Source organism: Bos indicus, chromosome 9 (assembly GCF_029378745.1).
Source record: "Bos indicus isolate NIAB-ARS_2022 breed Sahiwal x Tharparkar chromosome 9, NIAB-ARS_B.indTharparkar_mat_pri_1.0, whole genome shotgun sequence".
Classification (NCBI taxonomy): domain Eukaryota; kingdom Metazoa; phylum Chordata; class Mammalia; order Artiodactyla; family Bovidae; genus Bos; species Bos indicus.
This window is the reverse complement of record NC_091768.1, coordinates 41,011,636-41,036,795: the sequence shown is the minus strand read 5'-3', so window position 1 is coordinate 41,036,795 and position 25,160 is coordinate 41,011,636. Positions and strand designations below refer to the sequence as shown.

The following is a 25,160-nucleotide window of genomic DNA, read 5'->3' as shown; positions in this document are numbered from 1 at the left end:
TTTCATATAGAATGTAATTTTGCCCCAAACATGGGCCTACAGAATCAGATTTCACATACCAGCATGTGGCTTGGTACTAAATATTTATACCAAAGACTCTGAATAGAAACCCAATTTTACTTTACATGCAATCTGAATGAGGCAGAAAGTCGCAAACAAGCTTTCAGATATCTAACAGCAGATGGTATTCTCATAAATACTTGGTAAACTAGCACCTAAGTAGATGATTTCTATTTGAGGAAGATCAACTTTTTTGTCAATAGCAAGGCAAACCAAGTCCTCCCTCCAACTATCCTTTCTCAGGCTCTGTTCTCCACTGGTAAAAACATCCCTTAGCTACTATCTGCTGGTCTCGAGGAGCAATGAAACACTGAGTAGACAAGCCATTTCCAACAAGACTAAGGTAAATTCACTAGCATTAAATTTCATAGTCAAAATATACACACACACTTCAGTTAATAAAAAAAAAGCAGATTAACCCAATAAACATGTAGATTTATTTTAGATTGGTTTGGTACATGATACAGATTGGTTTTGCAGTTTTTAATGAACTGAAATAGAAATTTCTAAATACAGCAGTGTCTGCCTGTGCAACAATTATCCATAAGGTAAGATATGGGATTTTAATAGAACTACAATCTGCATGAACAAATCAGGTGAAAAATCTGAAAATGTTTCTTTATACTTTCTGGATTAAAAAAAAAAAAAAACCAAATCATTAATGGCTCAAGATACTAAACTGCTCAAGAGGGGAAAAGGCTGTGAGTTCACTTTAAGAGCTCTTCTTGTAAAATCTAATTCCATATTATGATTCTGTTAGAGCAGTATTCAAAACTACAGAAGATGAGAGGCTTCGTCAGCTACATTTTCACAGAAATAGCTATAGCGTTAACATTAATGTGTGGCAAGGTATTCGTATCTAAGTAAATGACAATTACACCATTGTAGCTAATTTTTACCCCTTTGGGAGAATGGAAATTCTGTGTATTTTCAACTGAATTTTGTACTTAAAGCAATTACTAAAAGCTAACAGCCATGGCACCATAATAAAAATTTTTGTGAGGTACCTAGAATATCACTACTGAGAGAAACACAAAAATGTGAGGTAAGCCTACCTTTTCCCAAAAACCTTTGAAGCCAGAGATTTTAAACAATTAAGGCACTTGAAAACATTAGGTATATGTACAAATGTGCAAGTAAAACAAACTTTAGCTGTACCAGCAAGTAACAAAGAAACAGTAAATCTTCACTTTAAGAACCTTTAATTATCTAAATATAAGGAATTCTGGCTTATGAAATGGACCAAAGCAACTTGTCTTGTACTATAAAATATTGAAAACCAGTACTAAAATCGGCCCCTACAGGCTAAAGAAACTAAAACAAAACATCTTAATGACCTAGAAAAGCAAAAGTTCATTTTAAACTGATTTAAGCCCCTGAACTAATCCAATGTGTCAAAGGCAGGGAAGAAATATCCCTCAACCTGAAAAAAAACTAGTGCTTCATGAGGAAACTAAAAAATAAAAAGTACACATGCTTTTCCTACAACAGGAATTGAAACTAAGAAGAAAGCCTGGGAGAGGAGAAACAAAAAGTTCAATCTGTTTATCCAGGGCAATTATCAATAAAAATTTAGTCATCTGATCAACTAAATTTTTTCTGAAATTATACTGCTCACATTTGCTATTTCAAAACTTAAAATGACTGTCTCATTTAAAGAGTTAGTAAATGATTGTAAAACAACTTATTTCTTCCTTGTCTTATAGAAGTTACTTTTCAAAAAAGCTCAGTGGAAATCTTTTTAAGGTACAACAGTGTTAGGATACTTTTTTGAAGTACAAAGGAAAACACAATTAAATCAACTTTATCTTTATACTTTTTAACAGCCGTAAGAAAAACGGTGGGAGGTCCAATAGATGAAGGCTTTCGACTCTGTAGAACATCATTTAAGTCACTCAGGCTTGAAATAAAGTAGCTAAGTTTTCAATTAAATACTAATAGTATGGTATCTAAAAGCAGGTTTACTACTGCTCACATCAACAGTTACATCCTCAAACCAACTTTTCCCTTCATTAACGTAAAAGAACAAATCACCAACATTTTTAAGTTACAGTCTACCTTTCAGTCTGTCTTTTAAGGCACTGTTCTTTATTTCTCAATGATATAAGGTGCTTTACAAGTATGAACAATAACCTGCTATACTTTTCATGTTGTGTATCCTCTCATTTCTTTAAATCTGGAATGTAATTCCCTGTGTGGCATCTTTTTTTCTAATGTAGAAAAAAATAACTGTTATCAAGCACAAAATTTTACTCTAAGGGTACTAAATTTATAAATTTATTCCACTTTTGAAACGATAGCCAAAAATCCACCTGACTGATGCTCATTTGGCACATTCTTCTCAATTCTGGTCACTAAACTACATCCTGAGTTAGGATGAAAATAATGCAGCTTTCAGGCTTAAAATGATTACATTTAAATTGCCAAAAGAGTCATGAGGTTGTCTGCGCAGGACAATGTTTTCCATCACTTAAAGTTACATTTGGCATGTCAAGCAGAGAGAACACAATCCCACAGCAGCAGCCATGTAAAATGAAAGACAGCCACAAGGACTCATGCAGCGTACTTTAAATAGGCCCGTTGAGCAAAGTGACTGAACTGATTCTTCTTCAAGGGTGATGCTCCTATATGCATCCTTTGAAAAATTAAAGATCCTAGAATAGCGTCTTCCATGTGGGACATCTTGAAAGATAATATTTTGGTTTCAGTGAGTTACACGCCAGTCCTTGTTAATTTAGTGGGTCTCTTTACAGAGTGTGGTAGTTTCGTTCTTTAGATTTGCAGAATTTATAGAGAAAGAAAATTACAGCCTGCACACCCAAGACAAGGACAATTCCTCCAATGAAACTGGCTGCATCAAAGGTAGACTTCCGCGTAGGTTGTATAGTTGGAGATAGAGTGGTATTAGTTGTACCTGGTTAAATGAGATAAAAGAAATAACAATACTTAGTAAGATACTCAGGAAGTCTCATGATCCTCTATGATAATTTCAAGACTCATCTGAGGCTTTTTGTCATGTGTTTCTATAAAGTATTTCCTCTTGTGTCAACAGCTTCCTAATTGAGGAAGACAATCATTTATCAATCCCACTCTTCATTCTATCCAACATCAAGTGGTCAATGGTGCTAATATAATTTCAAATATGAAAAGGAAAATTTATTCTCTTGGCACATTATGCCCTGTGAACATATTAAGCACTTTTAAAATTTGCAGTTTCTTCAGACTACATATCTTAGTTAATTGCTAGAGTAAATATTAATATGTGTTTAAAATTCATACTTTGCATTTTTCTAAATTTATAAAAGGTAAATGAAAATTTGATTACAGGTTTTCAAATTACAAAAATAATCTTAATAAAGCCAAAAAAATTCACAGAACCAAAATTTTCAGTATTACCTAGAAGTAAAAAGGATGGCTATATTATCTTCAAATTGACACAGTCTAATACAGCACACAACCAATCTCCAACAGTAATCAGTGTTTAATTTTTAAGTTATAAGAAATTAGATTTTACCTACCGATTGTACTAAAAGGGTTTTAGAAAACCGTTACTATTTAATTCTAACATTTCACGCCAAATGTGATTACAATTTTAAAATGTTTTAGAGGACTCTCAGCAAACCTATCCTTATTGCTTTAACAGCCTACTACCTTGGTCTTCCAAATCTAAGAGATGAATTTCAGTTCCTAACTATTTAAGAATAAAATTGGGACATGATAACAAATAGTAAAAGCTAACACTGCACACACATCCTATCTCACTTAGTTTTAAAACCCACAATTACCTGATGTAGTAGCTGTGGTGGAAGTTGTAGTAGTGGAAGGCAGAGTTGTGGTTTTAGCTGGAATGCAAATGAAATGTATTAAAAACTTAAATTTCTCAATTATCTAGCATCTATCTTTTAAAAACATAACTACCACTTCAACATGCTTCCAGTTGTTTTTTTTAACAGAATAAAGGCCAAATCTCAGTTAATGGTTTACTAACATATCTGCACATTCAGAACATTAGCTTTGAAGTGTATTCTAAAACATTAAGCAATCATCAAGTTGTATCTATGTTAGCATCTATGTACATATATAAAAATTTATATATACACCTGGATACAGTTTGCAAAAAAAACACATAGGTGGGCAAGAATTTAGGTGAGGGAACTATTGGTTCTTTCTCAATAATCCTGCTTCTAAGACAAAACCCATTAACTTAGTAAGTTATGGTAAGAAACGAATACAATTCAGTATTTCTTAAAGTAGATATCAAGATTTATCTTCTTCATTTCAGGGGTTTGGCAAACTTCTTAACGAGGCAGACAATAAACATTTTAGACTTTGTGCACGGTGTAATACACAAGCAGCCAAAGACAAGGAGCAGATGAATCCACATGGCTGTGTTCCAAAATTTTTATTTATAAGAACAGGTGCCCTAAGGCCCTAATTTCCCTCATCTAAATGATGTTAAGAGCCCAAGGGTAAGCTCTCCTCTACTGTAGCACATGAGTTCAAACAATTATCTTCTGGTGTCTCTAAAGAAATGCACACTCATGGGAAGAATAAGTTTGAATGTAAATACATTTTAGGAACTACAGCACTATGTTAAAAGAGACTTCAGACAGTATCAATACTACCAATAAACATTAGTAAACACTATGATATGTGCACACACTTATTTGTACTCCTTTCTCTGTCATTGTAAGCACTGTGGTCCCACTCTTGGTTGGACAGTTAGGTCATCTTTCATTTCTCCAAGCTATGAACATCTCACAGGGAAATATGTGATCTCCTCTCTGATAGGATGGATTCTTATACAGATTTCCTAGATTAGAGGGTATGGTTATTTTAAGACTCATAATCTGTTCAAAGTTTTCCTTACTTGTACCTTTTGTGAAACCACAAAAAAATGTACTTTATAAATTAAACATGTATCAAGTCCTTTACAATACTAAAATACTATTACTAATTTTGTCTGACAACACTGGGAGAAAAAATTCGCAAATTTGCCATTTGTGTCTCACTATTCGGGCACCGCACTCCAGTACTCTTGCCTGGAAAATCCCATGTACGGAGGAGCCTGGTGGGCTGCAGTCCATGGGGTCACTAAGAGTTGGACACGACTGGGCGACTTCCTTTCACTTTTCACTTTCATGCATTGGAGAAGGAAATGGCAACCCACTCCAGTACTGTTGCCTGGAGAATCCCAGGGACGGGGGAGCCTGGTGGGCTGCCGTCTATGGGGTCACACAGAGTCGGACACGACTGAAGCGACTTAGTAGTAGTAGTATTCACCCTCTGAACATGGCAAAAAAAATTATTTTTTAATTTGCATTGGTTTCAATCTCTGAAGCACTAGAAGCCTACTACATAATCAATGAAGACAGGGCTATGAGGTTTAATTTTTAGATACTTGTAGAAGTTGCCCTCATTTTTAAAAACAGTTCTCTAGAATTATCACAACGGAATACCCATCTGTGTTCAATCTTGCCTCTTTCCAAAAGCCTCTCTACACAGAATAAGTTATTATAATGCAAATCTCATCATATGATCTACATGGTTTAAACATGCCAGCAAGGCATACAATGGCACTTCTCAGTCTGGCTCTTGACCTGTTGATTGTCGTGCTTGTTCTCATCTTATTACTGGATACTCCAAATGCAATTCCCTGACTTTATTATATTACACTCTTTCACCTCTCCTTCACATGTGCTGTCTGCCCTGCTCTACTTGGGAAGTTCCCCTCTTATTTTACCAGGTAACTTCAAGACTCAGACTGTCAACATCTCCAGGAAGTTGTCACCACATATTACTCAACACACACACCTTCCCACAAATACCCCAACACACTGTGCTTTCTGACCTTTCATAGTTCCTACAAGAGACAAAATACTATCTTACTTCTGTTCCTATGTCCCTATCTTCTAACCTAGTACTTGTCCTGGAGTAGATGTTTTTATTTACTCTATTAAACTGGTAAAAAATTTATACAAGGAGATAATATTTAATGCTGTTGAAGTGAAGTGACAGTCACTCAGTTGTGTTCGACTCCTTTGCAACCCCATGGACTCTACAGTCCATGGAATTCTCCAGGCCAGAATACTGGAGTGGGTAGCTGTTCCCTTCTCCAGGGATCTTCTCAACCCAGGGCTCAAAGCCAGGTATCCTGCATTGCAGGCGGATTCTTTACCAGTTGAGCCACCAGGGAATGCTGTTGAAGGTGTGGTTTAAAAACTTTCCGGTTTCTGGAAAGCAAACAGTATTAAGAGCCTTAAGATTATCATATCCTCTGACCCAGAATGCTGTTTGAATCAATCCTACCAGAGCTGACAGCAAGTATTTTCCTGTAAGATATTCACTGCACAGAGAATGAAAGATGACCTATCCAACTAAGAGTAGATGAGTAAAGTGCATACAACTACATGTGCAGTACGAAGGCAATTCAAATGTGCATGGGCATGTCAACCAATTTCCTAATAAGTGTATTTATTAGGAATCTATAGATATAAATATAGTTAGTTCTGAAAGAACTGAAGACATTTTGGTGTACCTATGGATGACAAGAATTAATTTCCTTTAGGCTTCTGTATTTCCTTAAGAGTTCCACAAAATCCACAAAACGCAGTTTTCAGACTCAATGTACAAAACTACAACAAATCTGTTCAGATTCAATGAACGTGAAACACTACAGTTATCCGTCTGTCACAAACAGTACATATTAATGTAATTATTGCAGTCCAAGACTAAATGTCTACTCATTTTTAAAATTAAACTAATGATTTTTAGGTATTAATTACTAAAGTTACTCATCAACAAAAGTTTAAAAAACCCTCAAAGGAGGAGGAAAAGAGTCAATTATCTTGTATTACCTGTAGAATTGGTTGGCGTTGGTGTGGTAGTGGGCACTATTTAAAAAACAAACATGTAAGTCAAAGCTGTCTAAAATATCATAATCAAAGCTGCTAAAATATCATAGTCTATAACACTATTTCCCAACCTGCAGTCATTTGAGTACTTTTACAATTTTTTCATTTTAGTACCACCTATGGAGGAGACAGACAGTTGCTGTCCCAACATCGGTCCTCCATTCTTTAGAAACAGCACCAATTTTTAGTGACACCCTCCCCTGCAAAAACATTTCTTAGTCTCCCCTGCAGCTAGGTAGCCATGTGTAACTGCTAGAAAGCATCCGTAAGGTAGACACAGGTCTCTCACTTTCCTTTCCTCTTCCTGTTGGCAGAAAAACCATTCTGATGGCTGGAACATGAGCATTCACCTTGGACAATAAGGGCAAAGCCATTTCTGAGGAATGACACAGTAAAAGCATAGAAAGAGCCTGGGACTCTAATGATTGCAGATGCTACTCTAGCCTGCTAGCTCCACTCAAGCCCAGATTTCCTTTACATGAGAGCCAAATTAATCTTATCAATTAAACCACTTTAATTTGGAGTTTTGTGTCCTTGATGGCCAAATGAATAGAATTATTCAATTTTTCCTTAACATATTTTAAAATTTTATACTCTTATTTCTAAGCAATATTATCATATAATTAAATACTAAAACTATTCATTCATTTACTACCTAAACCATATTATGGACTGTATGTAGGGTATAACTGATCTCAATCTAAGGAAAGTTTCAGTTAGAAAGTTCAAGTTGGGGTGAGGGAAGGGAAGGGGAAATGACTACTGAAACTAGTTACAGGTAGACTTGAAGGTTATTTACTCTAGAAAAATCTTTTATTCTATTTAATTATTAATATACCAAATTAGGAATTTGACTTTCCCATTAATTTATAATCTTTTTAGAAAAACCAGCTTTCATCCAGGAATTTTAACTATTTCCTGGGCAAAGATGAAAGGTTAAACCATCAAGTTTCTCAAACTAAAATACAGAAAACGGATGAATAAAGCAGGGATTCATTTAATCACAGCAAAAACTAAGCTGACTGTGATAATCACCAGTACCATAATAAAGAAAGTGACAGAACAATGTTGTTCAAGCCTGTAAAATGCAGCAAATAGAGAGGGTCTAAAATTCAGTGAGTATCTGGAAGAGGTTAAAGAAAAATAAAGTAGAGGAACAGATATCTGTACTTACAGCATTCCACATTATGTACCACCCAACGACTAAATCAAGCTTCAATGCAATGAGTATGAATATGCTATTAAGATCCAAATTTCTTGCAAGATAGAATTATGGAAATGCTTCAAACCAAATATTGAAATAAGGTTTCCTAAGGCAATGATCTTCCTCATCTCCTCTTCTCAGATACCAAAGTGAACACTTACCAGAACAGAATCCTGTGGTGTTCACCACCTTGCAATCACCAGCTGTTGAATTATCTGAACAGTAGCTTTTACCTGTTATGGGAAGTGAGGGTGGTGTGGGATGAAGGAAAGAAGAATATCAATTACTCACTTATGTTATCTCTGACTTTGTTACTATGCTCCAGAGTTCCTCCCCAAAATAGAACTCAAGTACAAACTCTCTAGAAGTTCACAAATACTCCATTATTATCTTTTCCCCATTGTTTTAAATACTACACAGGATCTCTCCAAACATCCTTCTAAAATCCACATGAATATACTGAACAGATAAGTCAGAAACACACAGACCTCAGAACTGTGGTATAACGAAGGTTGCTAGAATTCACAAGAGGGCTGAGTCAGTAGGGAGAAGTGCTTAGAAACTAATAAAGGCTTAGTAAACATGGGAGGTGCTCCAGAGCAGCAGCTCTGTTCCAGACCTCTGCTTTAGTCTTCTACACTTTCTAAAACTGCTTTCCTGGATGGGAAGATGTGTAGCAAGAGTAAGAGAAAGTTTTCCCCAACATATTCAATGGTAAGGCATCCAATCTCCAGAACTTGCCGATCCTGTCATACAAGAGGGGAGGGGCACACTCTTAAATTCCATTTTATGACCTAAAGAAAAGTGACCCTTATATAACAAAAAAGTTAATTCAATTCAAACTTAGGCTAATTCCTTATTTTTAAGAGGTTCTTAAACTTTCTTACATACTGATATAATTTCCAGAACTCTTAAATTTTTCAATGAAGAATAACAAAGTTTAATACCATGTAGCTTTGGATTTTTCTTTATATAAAAAGGAAACCTGAGAGATTATTTTACCAATAAGAAAAAATTCAACCATCTTATATTTGCAGAAGATAAATATGGTTCAAACATTTTTCAGGGCAACAGTTTTCAGGGGAAAATCCCTTAACTTTCTTTCATGGCTAATTTCAGTGTACTAGTACACTTAACCTAACCACAAAGGTCTAAAATTTCTCTTCCTTTTAAAGGTATTGAGCCTTAACTATCAAGCCTAAGAAATTAAAGGGGGGAGCATGGGAGACATGGGAGACAAGCATGGGAGACAACAAAAGATTTTAGGGGGAATATTAAGCAACTGATATTTTAAAGGAAAAGTATTCGATTTGCAAAACAAACAGTGCCCACCATCCTAAATGTTTTACATTTCCAAATGTTCAAGAATACCTTGCAGCAATTTTTTAAAATGTTAGAACAAAACAATATAGCATTCTCAAAATTAAAGCAAACCCAAAGATCTTACCTTTACATTCTATCCAAAAGCAGGTAGCATTACCATCAACACAGGAAACACAACTGTTTCGGCTTCCACAGATATCTAGGGGTGGGAGTTAAAATACATAAAATCCATCAATCGGTAGCTCATTCCGAGTCTGTACTACTTATCTTTGTTAAACAGCAGCAAGCACTGCATACACTACCAGACTTACTTTTTCACAGAAATGGCAAAACTTTATAACTCATTCACAGAGGAATGGATACAAATGTGCTACACAAGAGAATATTATTCAGCCATTAAAAAAAAAGAAATCCTGTTATACACTAAAACATGGATGAACCTTGAGGACATTATGATGAATAAAATTACCTGGTCACAGAAGGACAAACACTGCACGACTCTACTCACATTAAGTATCTAAAATAGTCAAAGTCTGAAGCAGAATGTAAAATGGTGGTTGTCAGGGGCTGGGAGAGGGGAAAATGTTTGCTGTTCAATGAGTACAAAGTTTCAAACAAGATGAAAACTTCTGGAGATCTGTGCTTCTAGTTTATTATGGTACAGTACACTTACAAATCTATTACGAGGGCTTCCCTGTTGGTCCAGTGGTTTGGAATCCGCTTTGCAATGCTGGGGTTACTGATCCCATCCCTGATCAGGGAAGACCCCACACGCCTCAGGGCAACTAAGCCCCTGTATCAGAAGGGCACACCTAGAGTCTGTGCTCTGAAACAAGACAAGCCACCCCACCGAGAGAGGTCACCTCTGCAGGAGGAAACTAGAAAAAGCTGGCACCTAGCAACAAAGACGACCCAGCATAGTCAAAAATAAAGAACAAAAATATCTTCTTTTTAAAAGCTATTAAGAGGGTAGATCTTATGTATTTTTAAACCAGACACATAAAAAACCCCACAAAACTATAAAGCGGTTTACTAAAAAATTCTTTCCAATCATTATAAAAGACTTATGAAACCAGAAGGCAACTCAAGAGAAAGGGGGAACAAAGCACAAGCTAGTGTTAACACTCAATACTTCATGGTGCCTATCTAAACAACCCCTTGTGCACAGCAAAAATTTCAGATGCTCAGTTTCTTGAGGCATTTTTAAAAAAGAAAAAAATTGGAAAAAAGGCTGTTAGAAGGCCAACACTACACACAGGGAAATCACCGCCCCCAAACACCAGATGTGAAATGGAATTTTTAATAGTAATAAAGATTTATTATAGGTTGAACCCAAGCTCCGATGATGTCTACTCTGAAAAACCTGAGATCATAAACACAAATGATCCAAGCTTTCCAGGGTTTTCCATGAGAGGATAAGAGACAACTCACCTGGAAGGGGCTACATTCACAAAATTTAACAAGTTAGCATGGTCTTTGTCAATAACTTAAGCCAAACAGCTCTGAGACAGAACACTGAAGAAGGCTACATACAATTCAGTGTCTGGACTATGGAACTGGGCTCTACACTTTCCTAGAAGCTAGGTGCCTCCAAAAATATTCTCATTTGCTTTCCCCCTGCCTAAAAAAAGAGTTCTGCAAAGAGGAATTGCATTTCAATATTTATCAGAAATTGGAACAAATACAGTACTTTTTTAGGGGTAGGAGGAGAGTTGCAAAGTAAGTTCGTTCAGAGGTTTGTATACACCTGAAAAACGCTAGTTTAAAATCTTTTGTGCTTGTAATGAATGCTTGGTTAGCATAGCGTGTGTTACTTACAATGAACTAAACTGCTGCCTTTCAGACTGCAGTGTATCCAACCACCACTTAACAGAAGAGACTAATCATCTCCTTTGCACTCATTTCAAAATACACAAATACAATTAACGTATCTCCAAACCTCTCTTCAAACACACACACACACCCTACCAAAAAAAAAAAAAAAATTCTAGGAGGAAAGTACCAAAAGAGCACAAAACAAATTCTGCTCTATCATCTTGGAAATAGTGAGGTTAGAATCTCCAGTACTGTACTGCATTCCTCATTAAAAGATGTTTACAATCTTTCATTATATGTTTTATTTAAACCCCTATAAAACACAAAAACTAGAGAAGATATTTTCAAATAGATCGGCCTGGAAAAAAATTCTTACACTGCAGCAATTCTTAGGTCAATATGTTACTCCTTACCCAGTATTAACTAGGATAACCCATCAAACTGGACTCTTAAGTTTTAAATATCTAGGGAGGGCCTTCACTTTATTAACTCAAATTTATCTCCCCCTCCGTTGCGCGTGTTGTCATGACATTGATTTTTCTGCTGTAAGACTCTCAGCGTACGTTTCAACCAGTCCCCAAATGGAGTCAGAGCTTAACGAAAGGTCCCGATCGGGTTCTGAAAAATCGATTGACCTGGGTTCCAATGTCAGCTTCACAATCTCTAAACACAGGATTCTAGTGGAATTACTTTATCTCCATCCAGCTCCTAGGTTTCACCACTTATCTTCCAGTTTAGCCTAAATTACTAAGAGATATACGCGAAACACCGGGTACACAAATAGGTACTTTTCCTCCTTTGCACACAGCACCGAGTATAAAGTTTTAATTAATTAAATGCTCAAACTTCAGATATATCCTGCAAAATCTATGTAATTAAGTCCCAAGCGACTAATTTTTTCAGACCCAGGACTGAGACACCAGCGCGGATTTTTGTCTCCCACCTCTCTTTCCTTCTTTCGCCAACTTCGGGAGAAACCTCCCTTCGAAAAGACGACCTGGGTTGCCCGGGTGGACACAAACGACTAACCTCGGGGAGAGGGAGTTGGGTCTCATCGCTAACTTTGGAGGCGGTCGCCTCGCCCCCCAATCAACCTCACTGCCGCCACCGCAGAAGGAAGCCACGTCCCCTCTTCAGAGCCTCACGTGAGGCTGGGGATTACTAGGCGCTTTTATACAACACCTCGGCGCCGAACACTGTGGGGTCGCAAACAACCCTACGCCCTCCGAGGCTCCCCCAACCCTTCCAACCAGGGCACTCCGCAACCGCGGCCACCTCGGCCCGGCCCCAGCCGGACTCGGACGGGCCGCCATGTTGCCGGACCGCGGCCCGCCCCGGCCCCGCGCACCACACGCAGGGACGGCCGCTCGGCCCGACTGGCGGGCGGGCGAGCGCAGAAAGCCCGTTGGGCCGGCGCCCACCTGGTGCTGGAGTGGTGACCGGCAGCGGCGAGAGAGTCGTCGGTGACACCGGGACTGTCGTGGTGGTGGGCGGTGGAGACGAGGCTGTAGTCACGTTCGGGGCCAGGGTGGTGTTCCCAGCCGCTGTGATTACGCAGAGCGCGGCCAGGCAGCCGACGGCCAAAAGCAGCGGGCGAGACAGCCCAGACATCGCGTCCTCCGCGCTGGCGCTAGAGCGAAAGCTGGGACAACCTGGCTGCGTCCGTCCCTCTGTCCACTGCAGCGTCGCCTCCGAGACTCCACTCCCCCAGCGGGATCGCGCCGGCGTCACTTGAGGGCGGCGTGCGAAGGCGGGGCGCCGGCAATACCAAGTGGAATCCTCTGGGAGGAGGGGAATGGAGGAACCGAGAGGAAACCGAGGAAAGGTTTTCTCTCAGGCGACTGTATTGGCCAATCGAAGAAACTGGCCAGATACAGGAAACTCTTTTCTTTGCCCTCAGGTTGCCACACAGGGCGCTGCCGGGCTTTTCTCGTTCCTGCAATAGAGAAGGATCCCACCTCGACTCAGATGGAACAACCTACATGATGTGGCGACGGCGTCCTCGCGAAAGACTTGCTAGGCCCCATGTGACCTCTGGGGCGGCGCCTTCCCGGACGGATTCGAGCTGGGCGGAAGTTGTTTCCGAGCGTTTCGGTTAGAACCCCGGCAAGAGTTAAGTTTTTACCGTCCTCCGGCGTTCCCAGCATGCTTGCATAGGTATCCTTCGTAGGACCCGCGCATTTCCCCGTGAAAGTCGATTTCGCTGAAAGTAACCTTGTGTTTGGACACCCCAGGGAGATGGAGACCCCACGCATTTAAGGAATTTGTGCTCCGCCGCCCATGTAGTGAGAGCGGCTGAAACACCGAAAGCAGTCTGCTGGTGCCGCGCTCCGTCTACTCTGCCACGCTTTCCCACCCTGACTTATCTTGGGGATTTCAGCCAGCGGTAGAAACAGCTAGTCAGTGCCACCTTTGTAGTCGAAGAATCAAAGACAGTATGGGTTGGAGATTGATCCGGTCTGTTCCCACTCCCACTTCACAGGTGAAAACACCGAGACTCAAGAGACTTGACCCAAAGGCGCAGTTGCTTAGCCTCAGGACTGTGTTTCAAAATCCCTATCACGGCTCAGCCTTTTAGTGAGATGAGCGCCATCTGATGTCCAGTCTCACAAAAATATTTACAAGTGCAGCCATGCTTAATATCAAGTGGTTAAAGTTCGGTCATAAAAGCTGTATTTAACTCTTATTTTCAACTATTTGTATTTATCATCTAATTTTAATTACAAACATTAACCCTTTAAAATAATAGGACATCAGTTGCTTTTTTTGAGATCTGCTTTGCTATGCAAACCCCAAAAAAGACTGTATATATGCACCTTTAAAAAAAATCTAAACTTGAAGTCTTTCCTAACCCAACCCTAAAATCCAATCAGTACCCTCATGACTATGAACATTTGTTCCATCAACTACGCTAGTTGGAGATTTGCTTGGATGTAAACAAAAAACTCGGTTTTTGACTGATCCAACCAATGGCAAGAAGTGTCAGTACAGCCAAGTAAGTGAGGTCTCATCCGTCTTCAAACAAAAAAAGGTATCTTCTCTCAGGATATCCCTCACACGGTGTTTATTTAGCGCATAACCTGACTCTAGAGCAAATGAAGGCTACTAGTCAACCGTTATTATTTTTAAGGTTAAAAATATAAATTCTCTTTTCTTCGGATAGCTCGATGGAGTGTCTTGTTTACCTCACTGTGGAGGCCATTGTTTTACAAGTTGCCATCTCGGTGTTTACCCCTTGTCCTCAAATTTTTGTTAGTGTTTTTAGGGGGACATTTTACTTTCTTGAATTAAGACTAGAAAAGCATCACCAGTTTTTTTTCTTTTTAATTTTTTTTTACATGGCATCTGTTGAGCTAGATCAAGAACTTCAAAAGTTTTTTTCACCCTTTCAGATCAAGGACTGGGATCTAAAATACAGGATTTTTAAAAATTGAAATCTAGTTGATTTACTGTGTTGTGCTTTTTCACTGATCAAAGTGATTCAGTTATACATATATACGTATATATCTGTTTTTAATTCTTTTCCATTATAGTTTGTTACAAGATATTCTTTATAGTTCCCTGTGCTATACAGTGGAGAAGGCAATGGCACCCCACTCCAGTACTCTTGCCTGGAAAATCCCATGGATGGAGGAGCCTGGTGGGCTGCAGTCCCTGGGGTCGCTAGGAGTCGGACACGACTGAGTGACTTCGCTTTCACTTTTCACTTTCATGCATTGGAGAAGGCAATGACAACCCACTCCAGTGTTCTTGCCTGGAGAATCCCAGGGACGAGGGAGCCTGGTGGGCTGGCGTCTATGGGGTCGCACAGAGTCGGACACGACTGAAGCGACTTAGCAGCAGCAGCAGCAGCAATGTGCATATGTTAATCCCATACTCCCAGTTTATCCTCCCAAACCCCTTCCTTTTTGGTAACCATAAGTTTCTTTTCTATGTCTGTGAGTTCATTTTGTAAATAACGTCATTTGTACATTTTTTTAGACTCCACATGTAAGTGATCTCACATGATATTTGTCTTTGCCTGACTTCATTTAGTGTGATAATTTCTAGGTTCATCCATGTTGCTGCAAATGGCATTACTTCATTCTTTTATGGCTGAGTAATATTCCATTGTATTAATACATCTGTGTACCACATCTTCTTTATCCACTCCTCTGTCAGGAGACATTTAGGTTACTTCCATGTTCTGGCTATTGTAAATAGTGCTGCTCTGAGCAATGGGGTGCACGTATCTTTTCAAGTTACAGTTCTCTGCAGTTATATACACAGTGTTCTTGCCTGGAGAATCCCAGGGAAGGCGGAGCCTGGTGGGCTGCCGTCTATGGGGTCGCAGAGTCGGACACGACTGAAGCGACTTAGCAGCAGCAGCAGGATTGCTGAATCTTACGGTTATAATTTTTAGTTTTTTAAGGAGCCTCCATACCATTTCCATAGAGGCTGTATCAGTTTACTTTCCCACCAACAGTGTAGGAGAGTTCCCTTTTTTCCCTTTCTAGCATTTGCTATTTGTAGACTTTAATAATGGTCATCCTGACTGGTATGAGGTGATACCTCATTGTAGTTTTATGTTTCTCTAATAGTTAGCATTGTTGAATATCTCTTCAGGTGCCTGTTGTCCATCTGTATGTCTTCTTTGGGGAAATGTCTATTTAGGTCTTCTATCCATTTTTTGATGCAGTTGTTCATTTTTTTTGTTATTGAGTTGTGTGAGCTGTTCGTATATTTTGGAAATTAAGCCCCTGTTAGTTGCTTCGTTTGCAAATATTTTCTCCCAGTTCATAGGTTGTCTTTTTGTTTTGTTTGTGACTCCCTTTGCTGTGCGAAAGCTTTTATGTTTGATTAGGTCCCATTTGTTTATTTTTGCTTTTATTTCTGTTGCCTTGGGAGACTGACCTAAGAAAACATTGCTCCGGTTTATGTCAGAAAATGTTTTGCCTATGTTCTCTACTAGGATCTTACGGTGTCATGTCATTAAGTCATTTTGAGTTTATTTTTGTGTATCATGTGAGGGAGTGTTCCAACTTCATTGATTTATATGCATATAATACAGTTTTAACATGTTTTATTTTTTTTCCTTTCCCTTTGCTATATTATACTTTTGGCTTTTATAGTTTTTTTTTTTTTTTTTTTTAACTCTTGATTCATGTTTATTTAATGGAAAACGGTAACATGGAAATAAATGGGTTTGGGAGCCAAAGCATGATCTAGAATCCCATCCCTATCATTTTTATTTTATTTTTTAACTTTACAATATTGTGTTGGTTTTGCCATATATAACATGTTTTAAAGCTTAACTAACTTTGAACAAAGTTAGAGAAGGATTGTAATAAGGCAAAGATTAATAGTGAGCTAAAACTGTATATTCAGATTCTTAACGTTAACACTGTGATTAGGGTTGGCGATAAAATACTAGAGATGCTCTCCACTTTGACTGTGGATATTGCTTTGATAATTGTTCCAGGGTTTCATAGGGAAGCATTACATTTTATAGAAGTTGTTCTCAACTTCGGCTGCACATAAGAACCACCAGCAAGTTTTGAAAAGCAGTGATGCCTGGGTACTGATTTAATTCGTCCGGAATGAAGTTTGGGTATCAGGAGTGTTAAAAGCTCTGCAGATGTTTTTATTCTGCATCTTAGGTTGCAAACCACTGCTTTACTCTTGCTTCTCAAAGTGTGGCTTATGAACCTGTACCATTCATAGCCCTTGAAGACTTGTTATAAGTGCAGAATTCAAGCCTCACCTCAAACCTCCTGAATCACAGTCTGCATTTTGTTCCATATGCAGATCAAAACATACACCTACTAAAGTCTAAGAAGACCGCTTTACACTTTAACCCATGGAGAACTATTCTACCCTCCCGAGTGGCTGCAATACTTAGTGGTGAATCCTCTACAAAATTACATCAAGCAGGACATGTTGTGAAGTTTTTGTTTCTTTGTTTGGGTTTTTACTTGTTTTACAAATGTATGTAAGGTTGGGGTACAAACAACACAAAACTCCTGGATGTGCAGGAGTCTTGGAGCCCAGCCTAGGTTCCCTGTAGACTGGCACTTGGGATGCATTTCTTTTTATTTCTATACTGCTTTAAATCCTGGGCAGGCTAGAACTTTCCCCATTATATCTCTTAGTCCTTTAGGAAACAGAGAAAGTCTTGTTAATAACTCATTCCTTAGGAACAACCCCAAAGTTCAAGCTGAACTATACCCAGGCAGCTTTCTGATACTCAGCATTACTTGCTACCTTCTCCTGTGCCCAGGCATCTTTGTGCTCCTCCTAATCAAACCAGTGAGTGGTAAAGGAAATCAGTTCTGAATATTCATTGGAAGGACTGATACTGAAGATGAAGCTCCAATACTTTGGCCACCTGTTTTCAAAAAACTGACTCATTGGAAAAGACCCTGATGCTGGGGATGATTGAAGGCAGGAGGAGAAGGGGACGACAGAGGATGAGATGGTTGGATGGCATCACCACCTCGATGGACATGAGTTTGAGCAAGCTCCGGGAGATGGTGATGGATAGGGAAGCCTGGCGTGCTACAGTCCATGGGGTCACAGAGTCAGACACAGTTGAGCAACTGAACTGAACTAACCCTATTTTGGAGTGCTGCTTTTCAGCCACAACACACCCTGATGAATATTCTGCTTCTTAGCAACACACCCTGATGAATATTCTGCTTCTTAAAAATATTCAAGTGATTCTGTTCTGAATGGTGAAGGGCACCACCCTGAGCAGCCTAAGGGTCCCCGACCCCTCCTCTGAAACCCCAGACTTGGCCCCGTTGCCTCTCCAGCAGTGGAGGGCTCACCTCCAACCCAGCCAAGAGCTCTGGGACCCTGCATCAGGCCTCTAGTTGCTATCCCTTGTGATTGGCCAGTGTTTGCCTACCTCCCTTCTGCCTTGATGAAATCAGTTTCTTAACCATTTTTCATTCTTTTCTCTGTGTGTGTGTGTGTGTGTGTGTGTGTGTGTTTGTGTGTTGTTTTGGGTTTTTTTTGGCCATGCCACTTGCAGGATCCTAGTTCCCTGACCAGGAATCAAACCCCGGCCCTCTGCAGTAGAAGCCCGGAGTCCTAACCACTGGACTAGCAGGGAATTCTCCTCATTCTTTTCTGTTGTCACACTTCAGTGTTTAGTAACTTTTATCTTTGTTCTGCATACCTGTATGCCCCAAGTCTCATGTATCTATGACTTCAGTACATTCCAGTGGTTCTTTTTTTTAATTTTTAGGTTTGGGTGCACCGGGTCTTCGTTGCTACGAGTAGGCTTTCTCCAGCTGCAGCAAGCAGGGGCTCCTCTTCATTGTGGTGTGCAGGCTTCTCGTTTCAGTGGTTTCTCTTGGTGCAGAGCACGGGCTGTAAGTGTGCTGGCTCAGTAGTTGTGGTGCGCGGGCTTAGTTGCTCTGTGCCATGTGGAATCTTCCTGGAGCAGGGATTGAACCCGTGTCCCCTGCTTTGGCAGGCAGATTCTTGTCCACTGTACCACCAGGGAAGTCCCCAGTGGTTCTTAATGTGTGGTCTCCAGATCGGCATCACCTGGAACATGTTAATGCACATTCTCCAACTCACTCCAAATCCACTGAACCAGAAACTGGTGTGAGGTCCAAGAGCCTGTGGCTTAAATAGGCTCAAGCATTTTGATGCACACTGAAGAACGTATGATTCATCACATTTTCAAAGCCTGCTTTCAAGTGTCAGACTTTATGTTGTGTTACTACTGAGTTTGTTACAAATATTTTGTATGGTGTATAAAACTTACTGGAGATATGGACTGACTAGATTTGCTAGTTTAAGTCATGATTCCATTTTGGGAAGGGTATGAGCAATATAGTAGTTTAAAAAGTGAGTTCCCATGAGGGAGAGAGTATCACAGGTTGATAGAGATTAATTTTTATTTTGAGGATTATACCTTTGAATTAATTCAGTCAATTGGAAATTAGTATGTTAGTGAGAATAGCTAACACTGAGCGTAACAGGGATTTGTTGTTCTTGAAATGATAATAATGTTCTGTTAGTGGCAGTTTCTCTGGTTTTTGTGGGTTGACATTCCAGAAAGGAAACCAACTTTTGTTGAATTTATGCTTTATGTCAAGCATCATTAGAGGTGTCTTCACAAATTAGTTCAATCCTCAAGCCGTTATGAGATGTGCCCCGATTTTACTAATGAAATTGAAGCCCAAAAGTAAATTATATGTTGTTATTGATCATATAAATTTACTCGGGGAACCACCACAGTATTAGAGCCAGGGGGTAGCTGACAAGCTTCTTTACTTCTTTTAACAAATGAAGAAAATGCAAAGTTAAGTGATTTGGCCACCATTTTGCTAACTAGCTGGGACTAAAACAAACACACCTGATTTTAAATATGTATAAAATGTAAATACTCTTGAGTATGGAATCCTGAGGTTGCCAGCCTTTCATTCATTAACAAATAGCTGGCATTGTTTGGAGTTGGGGAAAACATGTCCTTTGGGTAGAATTTTAAACATTTATCTCAAATCTCCTCCAAAATGAACAGATACCACACTCTGCTTATCAGCATGGCTGGCTGTAAGATACAGCGTTATGTGCTTGCCTTTGTTGCATAACTAGCATTTTGTATAAATCATCAGAATGCCCTTACTCTTGTATTTGTGGACTTGGAAAAATTTAGAATTCCTTCTATTTAATCAAATCAAAATCTTTCAGTTTGGTTAAATCAAAGTCTTATATTTGGATTTAGTTGGATAAGCTTGTGTCCCTTTTAATGGTTTCTCCAAATGTTACAGTTAAATATATAAATCATTCTAAGATAGAATATATTTTAATACAGAAGTATCAGTGTGTGTGCCTTTAAATGATGATGATAAGAACCACTGCATATGTAGATTTGTGATTAAAGTTTCTACACACCCTGAAAGTGGGATGGGAGAGCAGACAAAGGGACCGTGAACTTGCTCCTTTAGGTGGTCAGTGGAGTTCTACCTTTACAGTGCAGCTAAACTAAAAATAAAGAGTTTCTTGTGTCCATGCCGATACCCCAGTTCTTTAACAATATTAGATGAATGCTTAATTCTCACTGTCAGTAAGAATTGTTCTGCTGCTGCTTATTACATGACTAATGCTTGTAATGTGTTTTAACCAGGATTTTTGCAAAGCGTCAGTTTGATTTATCACATGCTTCGGGAGTTGCTGAGACTCTGTGGCAAGCTCAGCACCCCTTTGTTCGAGGTGTCATCAGTGTGACCGGAGGAACCCTCCAAATACAAAGAGCTGGGATTCTTAGGTAGGGTGCAGGTCCTCAGAGTAGAGGAAAAGGAGATAGCTCCTCTTCAGTGTTTTCCAAATTTGGCTGTTAATCAGTCATTGCGGGAATTTTTAAAAATGCAAGTTCCTTGACAACACTTTGAAGGTCATACACCAGGAATTTATTAATCATACATATATTGAGCATTTAGAGCGTAACAGTTAGTATTCTAGATCCTGTCTACAAAGTATTGATTCCCTGAACTCTGAGAGCTGCCCTGTGTGGTAGGTACTACTGTTTTGAGACGAGGCAAAAAAGACAGCAAAGTTCTTGCCTACGTTCATGCAGCGAGGAAAGGGCAGAGCCAGGACTCTAACTTTGGCTGTCTGGTTCCAGAACACACGTTCGTAATACTCTGCAGCCCCCAGATCATTGATAGCGTGACACAGGCAGTACGCTTCTTCCTCATCCACCTCAGACCTGAGGATGGAACCATATCACTGTAGCAATGAAGCTGTTATTAGGAAGGAAGAGAGGGAGGGAGATAGATGGACAGATGGATAGATATATAGATACTGGTTGGCAGGAATTAGGGATGGGGGGAACCAGAGAGGTAGGTGTAACTATGAGGGCTAGCCAAGGGAGGTCTTTGTGGTGCTGAAAAAGTTCTGTGTCTTGACTGTGGTGCCAGTCACGCAGATCTGCACAGGATAAAATGACAACGCTGCTACTGTCGACTGCCTGGCTTTAATATTGTACTTTAACATAAGATGGGCTTCCCTGGTGGCTCAGATGGTAGAGAATCTGCCTGCAATGCGTGAGACCCAGGTTCAATCCCTGGGTCAGGAAGATCCCCTAGAGGAGGAAATGGCACCCACTCCAGTATTCTTGCCAGGAGAATCCCATGGACAGAGGAGCCTGGTGGGCTACAGTCCATGAGGTTGCAAAAAGTTGGACACAACTGAGCATCTTTCACTCATAAAGGTAGGACCTCTGGGGAAATGGTGATCAGTATACAGGACCACTCTATTTTTGCAGTTTCCTGCGAATCTATAACCATTTCAAACAAAAAAATTTTTAATCCTTTGCCTCCCTTTGGCAAAACCCAAGTCAACTAGAGGGCTGTCTCCTGAAGATTGAGAGATCGCTCTTGGAAGACAGACCTTCATTTAAGTGCAAGAAAAGTGTGGTGGCTCTGGGCAGAGCAGCAGTGTGGCAGCAGAGGTGGTGAAAACTGAGAGTGGCCACCACCAATGCAGACAAGCGTGCACTAACTACAGAAGGGGGCCGAAACTTGCTGCTGTGTCTTGCAGTGATTCCCAAGTGACCAGTGCTCAGGTGACTAAGTAAGAACCTGGGGAGAGAGCTGGGTGAATGCCAACTATCTGTGTCCCATGTTTAGAGACTCTGTGGCTCAAGGATACGTTCCAGCCACCTGCGTTGAAAAAGTTCCCTAGTTGATACCTCTTAGCTTAAGGAGCAGCTGATAAAACTGGATCCCAATAGCATCTCAGGAATCTACTACCGTGGGGACTGTAACTCAAGCCCTTGGTTTTCACATGGTTGGTGTGACTCAGAGACAAGCTTTCTACTCATTAAAAACATCCAAAGTGTATACCCTTTTCTGAATGCTATGTATAAACAAATATTACAATGAATTTTTTTCTATTGCCTCTCCTATTTGACTATTTACCAAGCTTCTTATGGAAGAAATATAAACAGCAACATAATTCTATTATAGTTACAAATGTTTTAGGATTCAAGGCCATTAAGTACTGCTGCTAAGTTAAGAATGGTTTTGGCTACAAGTAACAAAATCAACCAACCAACAAACAGTAGTCTATTTGTCTCTATAGTAAGAAGTCGAGACATAGGTAGGTCCTTACAGCTTGAGAACTGGAGCTGATATCTTTGTGTTCTCTTGGCCTTTCCTTCATGGCTCCAGCCTCTCTGCATTCAAGACTGGATAAAAGGGAAGGGGCAGGACCACTGGCATTCTGCTCCTGTCTGACTGGCCGATACAGTAACCCATGGCTACTCCTGATGCAAAGGAAGTTGGAAAATTGTGTATTTTGCTTTAGATAAGAAAGGAAAATGGGGAGGGATTGGGTGTTGGAGAGCTACCCTACAGCGTCTGCCAGAGCTTTCAAATTAAATTTTGTCAAACACCATTTAATTAAATCTAGAAACAGCTGATCAGATATATAATAAAACTGTCAGAAAATACTGATGTGAAAGTTAGGCATAAAGCTGTCCACTGGCAGTAATTACACAATTTTGTATTGGTCTTTCATTCTCTGTTGGAACTGATTCTAGATGATGAAGAACATCTGTTCCTTCAATCAATTGCCTAGATCGGAGAAAAAAATGGAAAAAAAAATTGTCAAGTTTCACGTATACCTTACATTCTTAAATTGAGTCCTGTCTAGCTTAGCTAAGGCTACAAATTAAATTAACCTCAGTCATAAATATCTTAAATTTTTCTAGATGTGTGTACTCTGTCACGCTCCTCCACACCTGCTCCGGGACTCTTCCAGTCTGTTATCCTCACTGCCGCCAGAGTGATGTTTTAAAAATGCTAATATAGTCTCACCTCCCCACTTCAATAATCTCCCATTATCCTTAGGATAAAGATCGAAGGTCTTTACCATCACCCACCTCCCCACTCCCCTTGAGGGCGCCCTGCAGCATGCTCCCTTGCTCTCGGCTCCAGCTGGACCAGCTTGCAGCACCTCAGCCACCCCATGTGCCCTTCCTGCCACAGCTGTCTGCTTTGCTCTTGCCTCCCACTCCTCCTGCCTGGTCACCTCCTGGCCTTCCTTCAGATCTCACTCAGTCATCACTTCCTTGGGGGATGTTTCCTAGACGCTACCCTGCTTCCCCACCCGACTTATATCAAGTTCCCCTTCTTTATAGGAGTGATCAGGGATAAATTTGACACTTATTTCTATGCTTCCTGAGTTAATTTCTGATTCTGCCCTGAAGGCAGAGATCATGCTGTCGCTTAGTGCTACTCAGTGCCTGGCACAGAGTAGGCACCTCATCGGCATCCACTGAACACATGAATTAAAGGCAGCCCAAAGCCACACTAGTTTGAGTCTCTGTACTCATTCAGTGGCCACAAGCCAGAACTCCCTGATTGGAACTAGACTTCTGATGGTTCCACAACTAAAAAAAAAAGGCAGCAGGGGCCAGAGAGCCAGCCCTAATCATAGAACTGTGCCCCCTGCCAGGGTTTGGGTTGAAGCAGTGGTTGAGGGGAAGGTGTGATTTCCATTTCATGATCCTTTATGGGGACACGGTCAGTGCTGACACTGACCATATGCTAGTCATCTCTCTCTTTTTTCTTTTTTTTTGGGGGGGGGGGTGCTGTATTTTTTCCATCCCAATTAGAAAACATGACAGAGCAGGACAATAAGTATATTCTCAGGATGGAGAGCAGGGAAGAAATGGACAGACTCACCTTTGTCCAAAGAGGATGTGAAGCCTATTCTCCAGATTGGTTTCATAGACACTGAATGAGCACCTACCATATGCACCTCTCCAGGTGTTAGGGCACAAGATAAGGGAGGCCCAGTCCCTATTTCCAGTTGTTCACACTGTGCCAAAGAGGACAAGGAAGCAGCTTGACTTTGGTAGTTGGTGGGGATTTCTGACCTAAGCCCTGAATGGGATTTTGGCAGACTGAAGGAAGGCAGAAAGTGACAAGACAAGCAGAGGCCCAGAGGGTGTTCTGGGAGGGATGGTACTCTGGGTCTGGCTGCAGCTCAGCCGCCATGTTGAAAGCTTCCAAATGTACACCTCCAGCCCTGGTCCAGCTTGAATCCCTTACTTCTGGTATTGAGGAGTTGCCACCTGCCTGTAATAGAGCTGTCTTCACTTGAAACATAACTTGTCCCTCTTGAATTCATGGTCTTCTCTCCCATATCTTCCTTTTTGTATTCTCTGCTGAAGTGAATGGCACCAACCATCCAACCAGTTCCAAAATCCTCGGAGTTCCTCCAGCTCTTCACTGCCAGTATGGTAGCCACTAGTCACAGGTGGTGATTACATTTAATTAAATTTAGTTCCTCAGTTGCACTGGCCACATTCCAACTTCTCAGTGGCTCTCTATGGCAGGGGCTATCATATTGGGCAGCACTGATCCTAGTATATTTCCATCTCTATGGAAAGTTCTATTAGGTATCATTGCTCTAGAATTTTCCCATAACCTCACCACCAACATCTAAATAGTCATAAAGTCTTGTTGAATCTAAGTTCCAAATATCTCTTGAATTTGTATTCTTTTATCCCCTGCTCATATGTACTGCCACTGCCTTAGATGAAAACTTCATGGCCTGCTGTCACCATCACTTGTTAACTGGCCTTTCTCCCTTCATTTTCATCCTTTGCTAATTAATCCCTCACTTCTGCTAAAAAGATACATTTTTCAGAGCGAAAACCTCGTCATGTTGCTCCTAATTTAAAATTCTTGCATGGCTTCCTAGGGCCTTCAGGTGGGGGTCCATGCTCAGCAGCATGGCACCCTCAGCCCTTTGAGAGTTGGGCCCTGGCCGTCTCATCTCCAGCCACCACTCTCTCCGTTTCCCCTGGGCACTAAGCTCTAGCCAGACTAAGT

At 40.3% G+C, this 25,160-nt stretch overlaps 2 protein-coding genes across 8 annotated transcripts in view; both read right to left on the bottom strand.

Annotated features, from left to right (window-relative positions):
- Window positions 1–474: 474 nt before the first annotated feature.
- Window positions 475–13,039, bottom strand: CD164 (CD164 molecule). Of its 2 annotated transcripts, XM_019967245.2 has the most exons (6): window positions 12,738–13,037; window positions 9,626–9,700; window positions 8,340–8,411; window positions 6,918–6,953; window positions 3,846–3,902; window positions 475–2,974 (listed from the first exon to the last, which is right to left on the bottom strand). In XM_019967245.2, exons 1-6 carry the CDS (start codon window positions 12,925–12,927, stop codon window positions 2,808–2,810), a joined length of 597 nt encoding a protein of 198 aa, XP_019822804.1. In that variant the 5' UTR covers window positions 12,928–13,037; the 3' UTR covers window positions 475–2,807. The 2 variants fall into 2 exon arrangements, with proteins under 2 accessions (XP_019822804.1, XP_019822805.1); XM_019967246.2 differs by lacking the exon at window positions 6,918–6,953 and having other exon boundaries at window positions 12,738–13,039.
- Window positions 13,040–20,700: 7,661 nt separating this feature from the next.
- PPIL6 (peptidylprolyl isomerase like 6) overlaps window positions 20,701–25,160 on the bottom strand; it is a 37,719-nt gene continuing 33,259 nt past the window's right edge. For all 6 annotated transcript variants that reach the window (XM_070795532.1, XM_070795533.1, XM_070795535.1 and 3 more), the window contains one exon: window positions 20,701–22,892. In XM_070795532.1, the coding sequence (XP_070651633.1) occupies window positions 22,781–22,892 (112 nt within the window). In that variant the 3' untranslated portion in view covers window positions 20,701–22,780. The remainder of the gene's footprint in view (window positions 22,893–25,160) is intronic.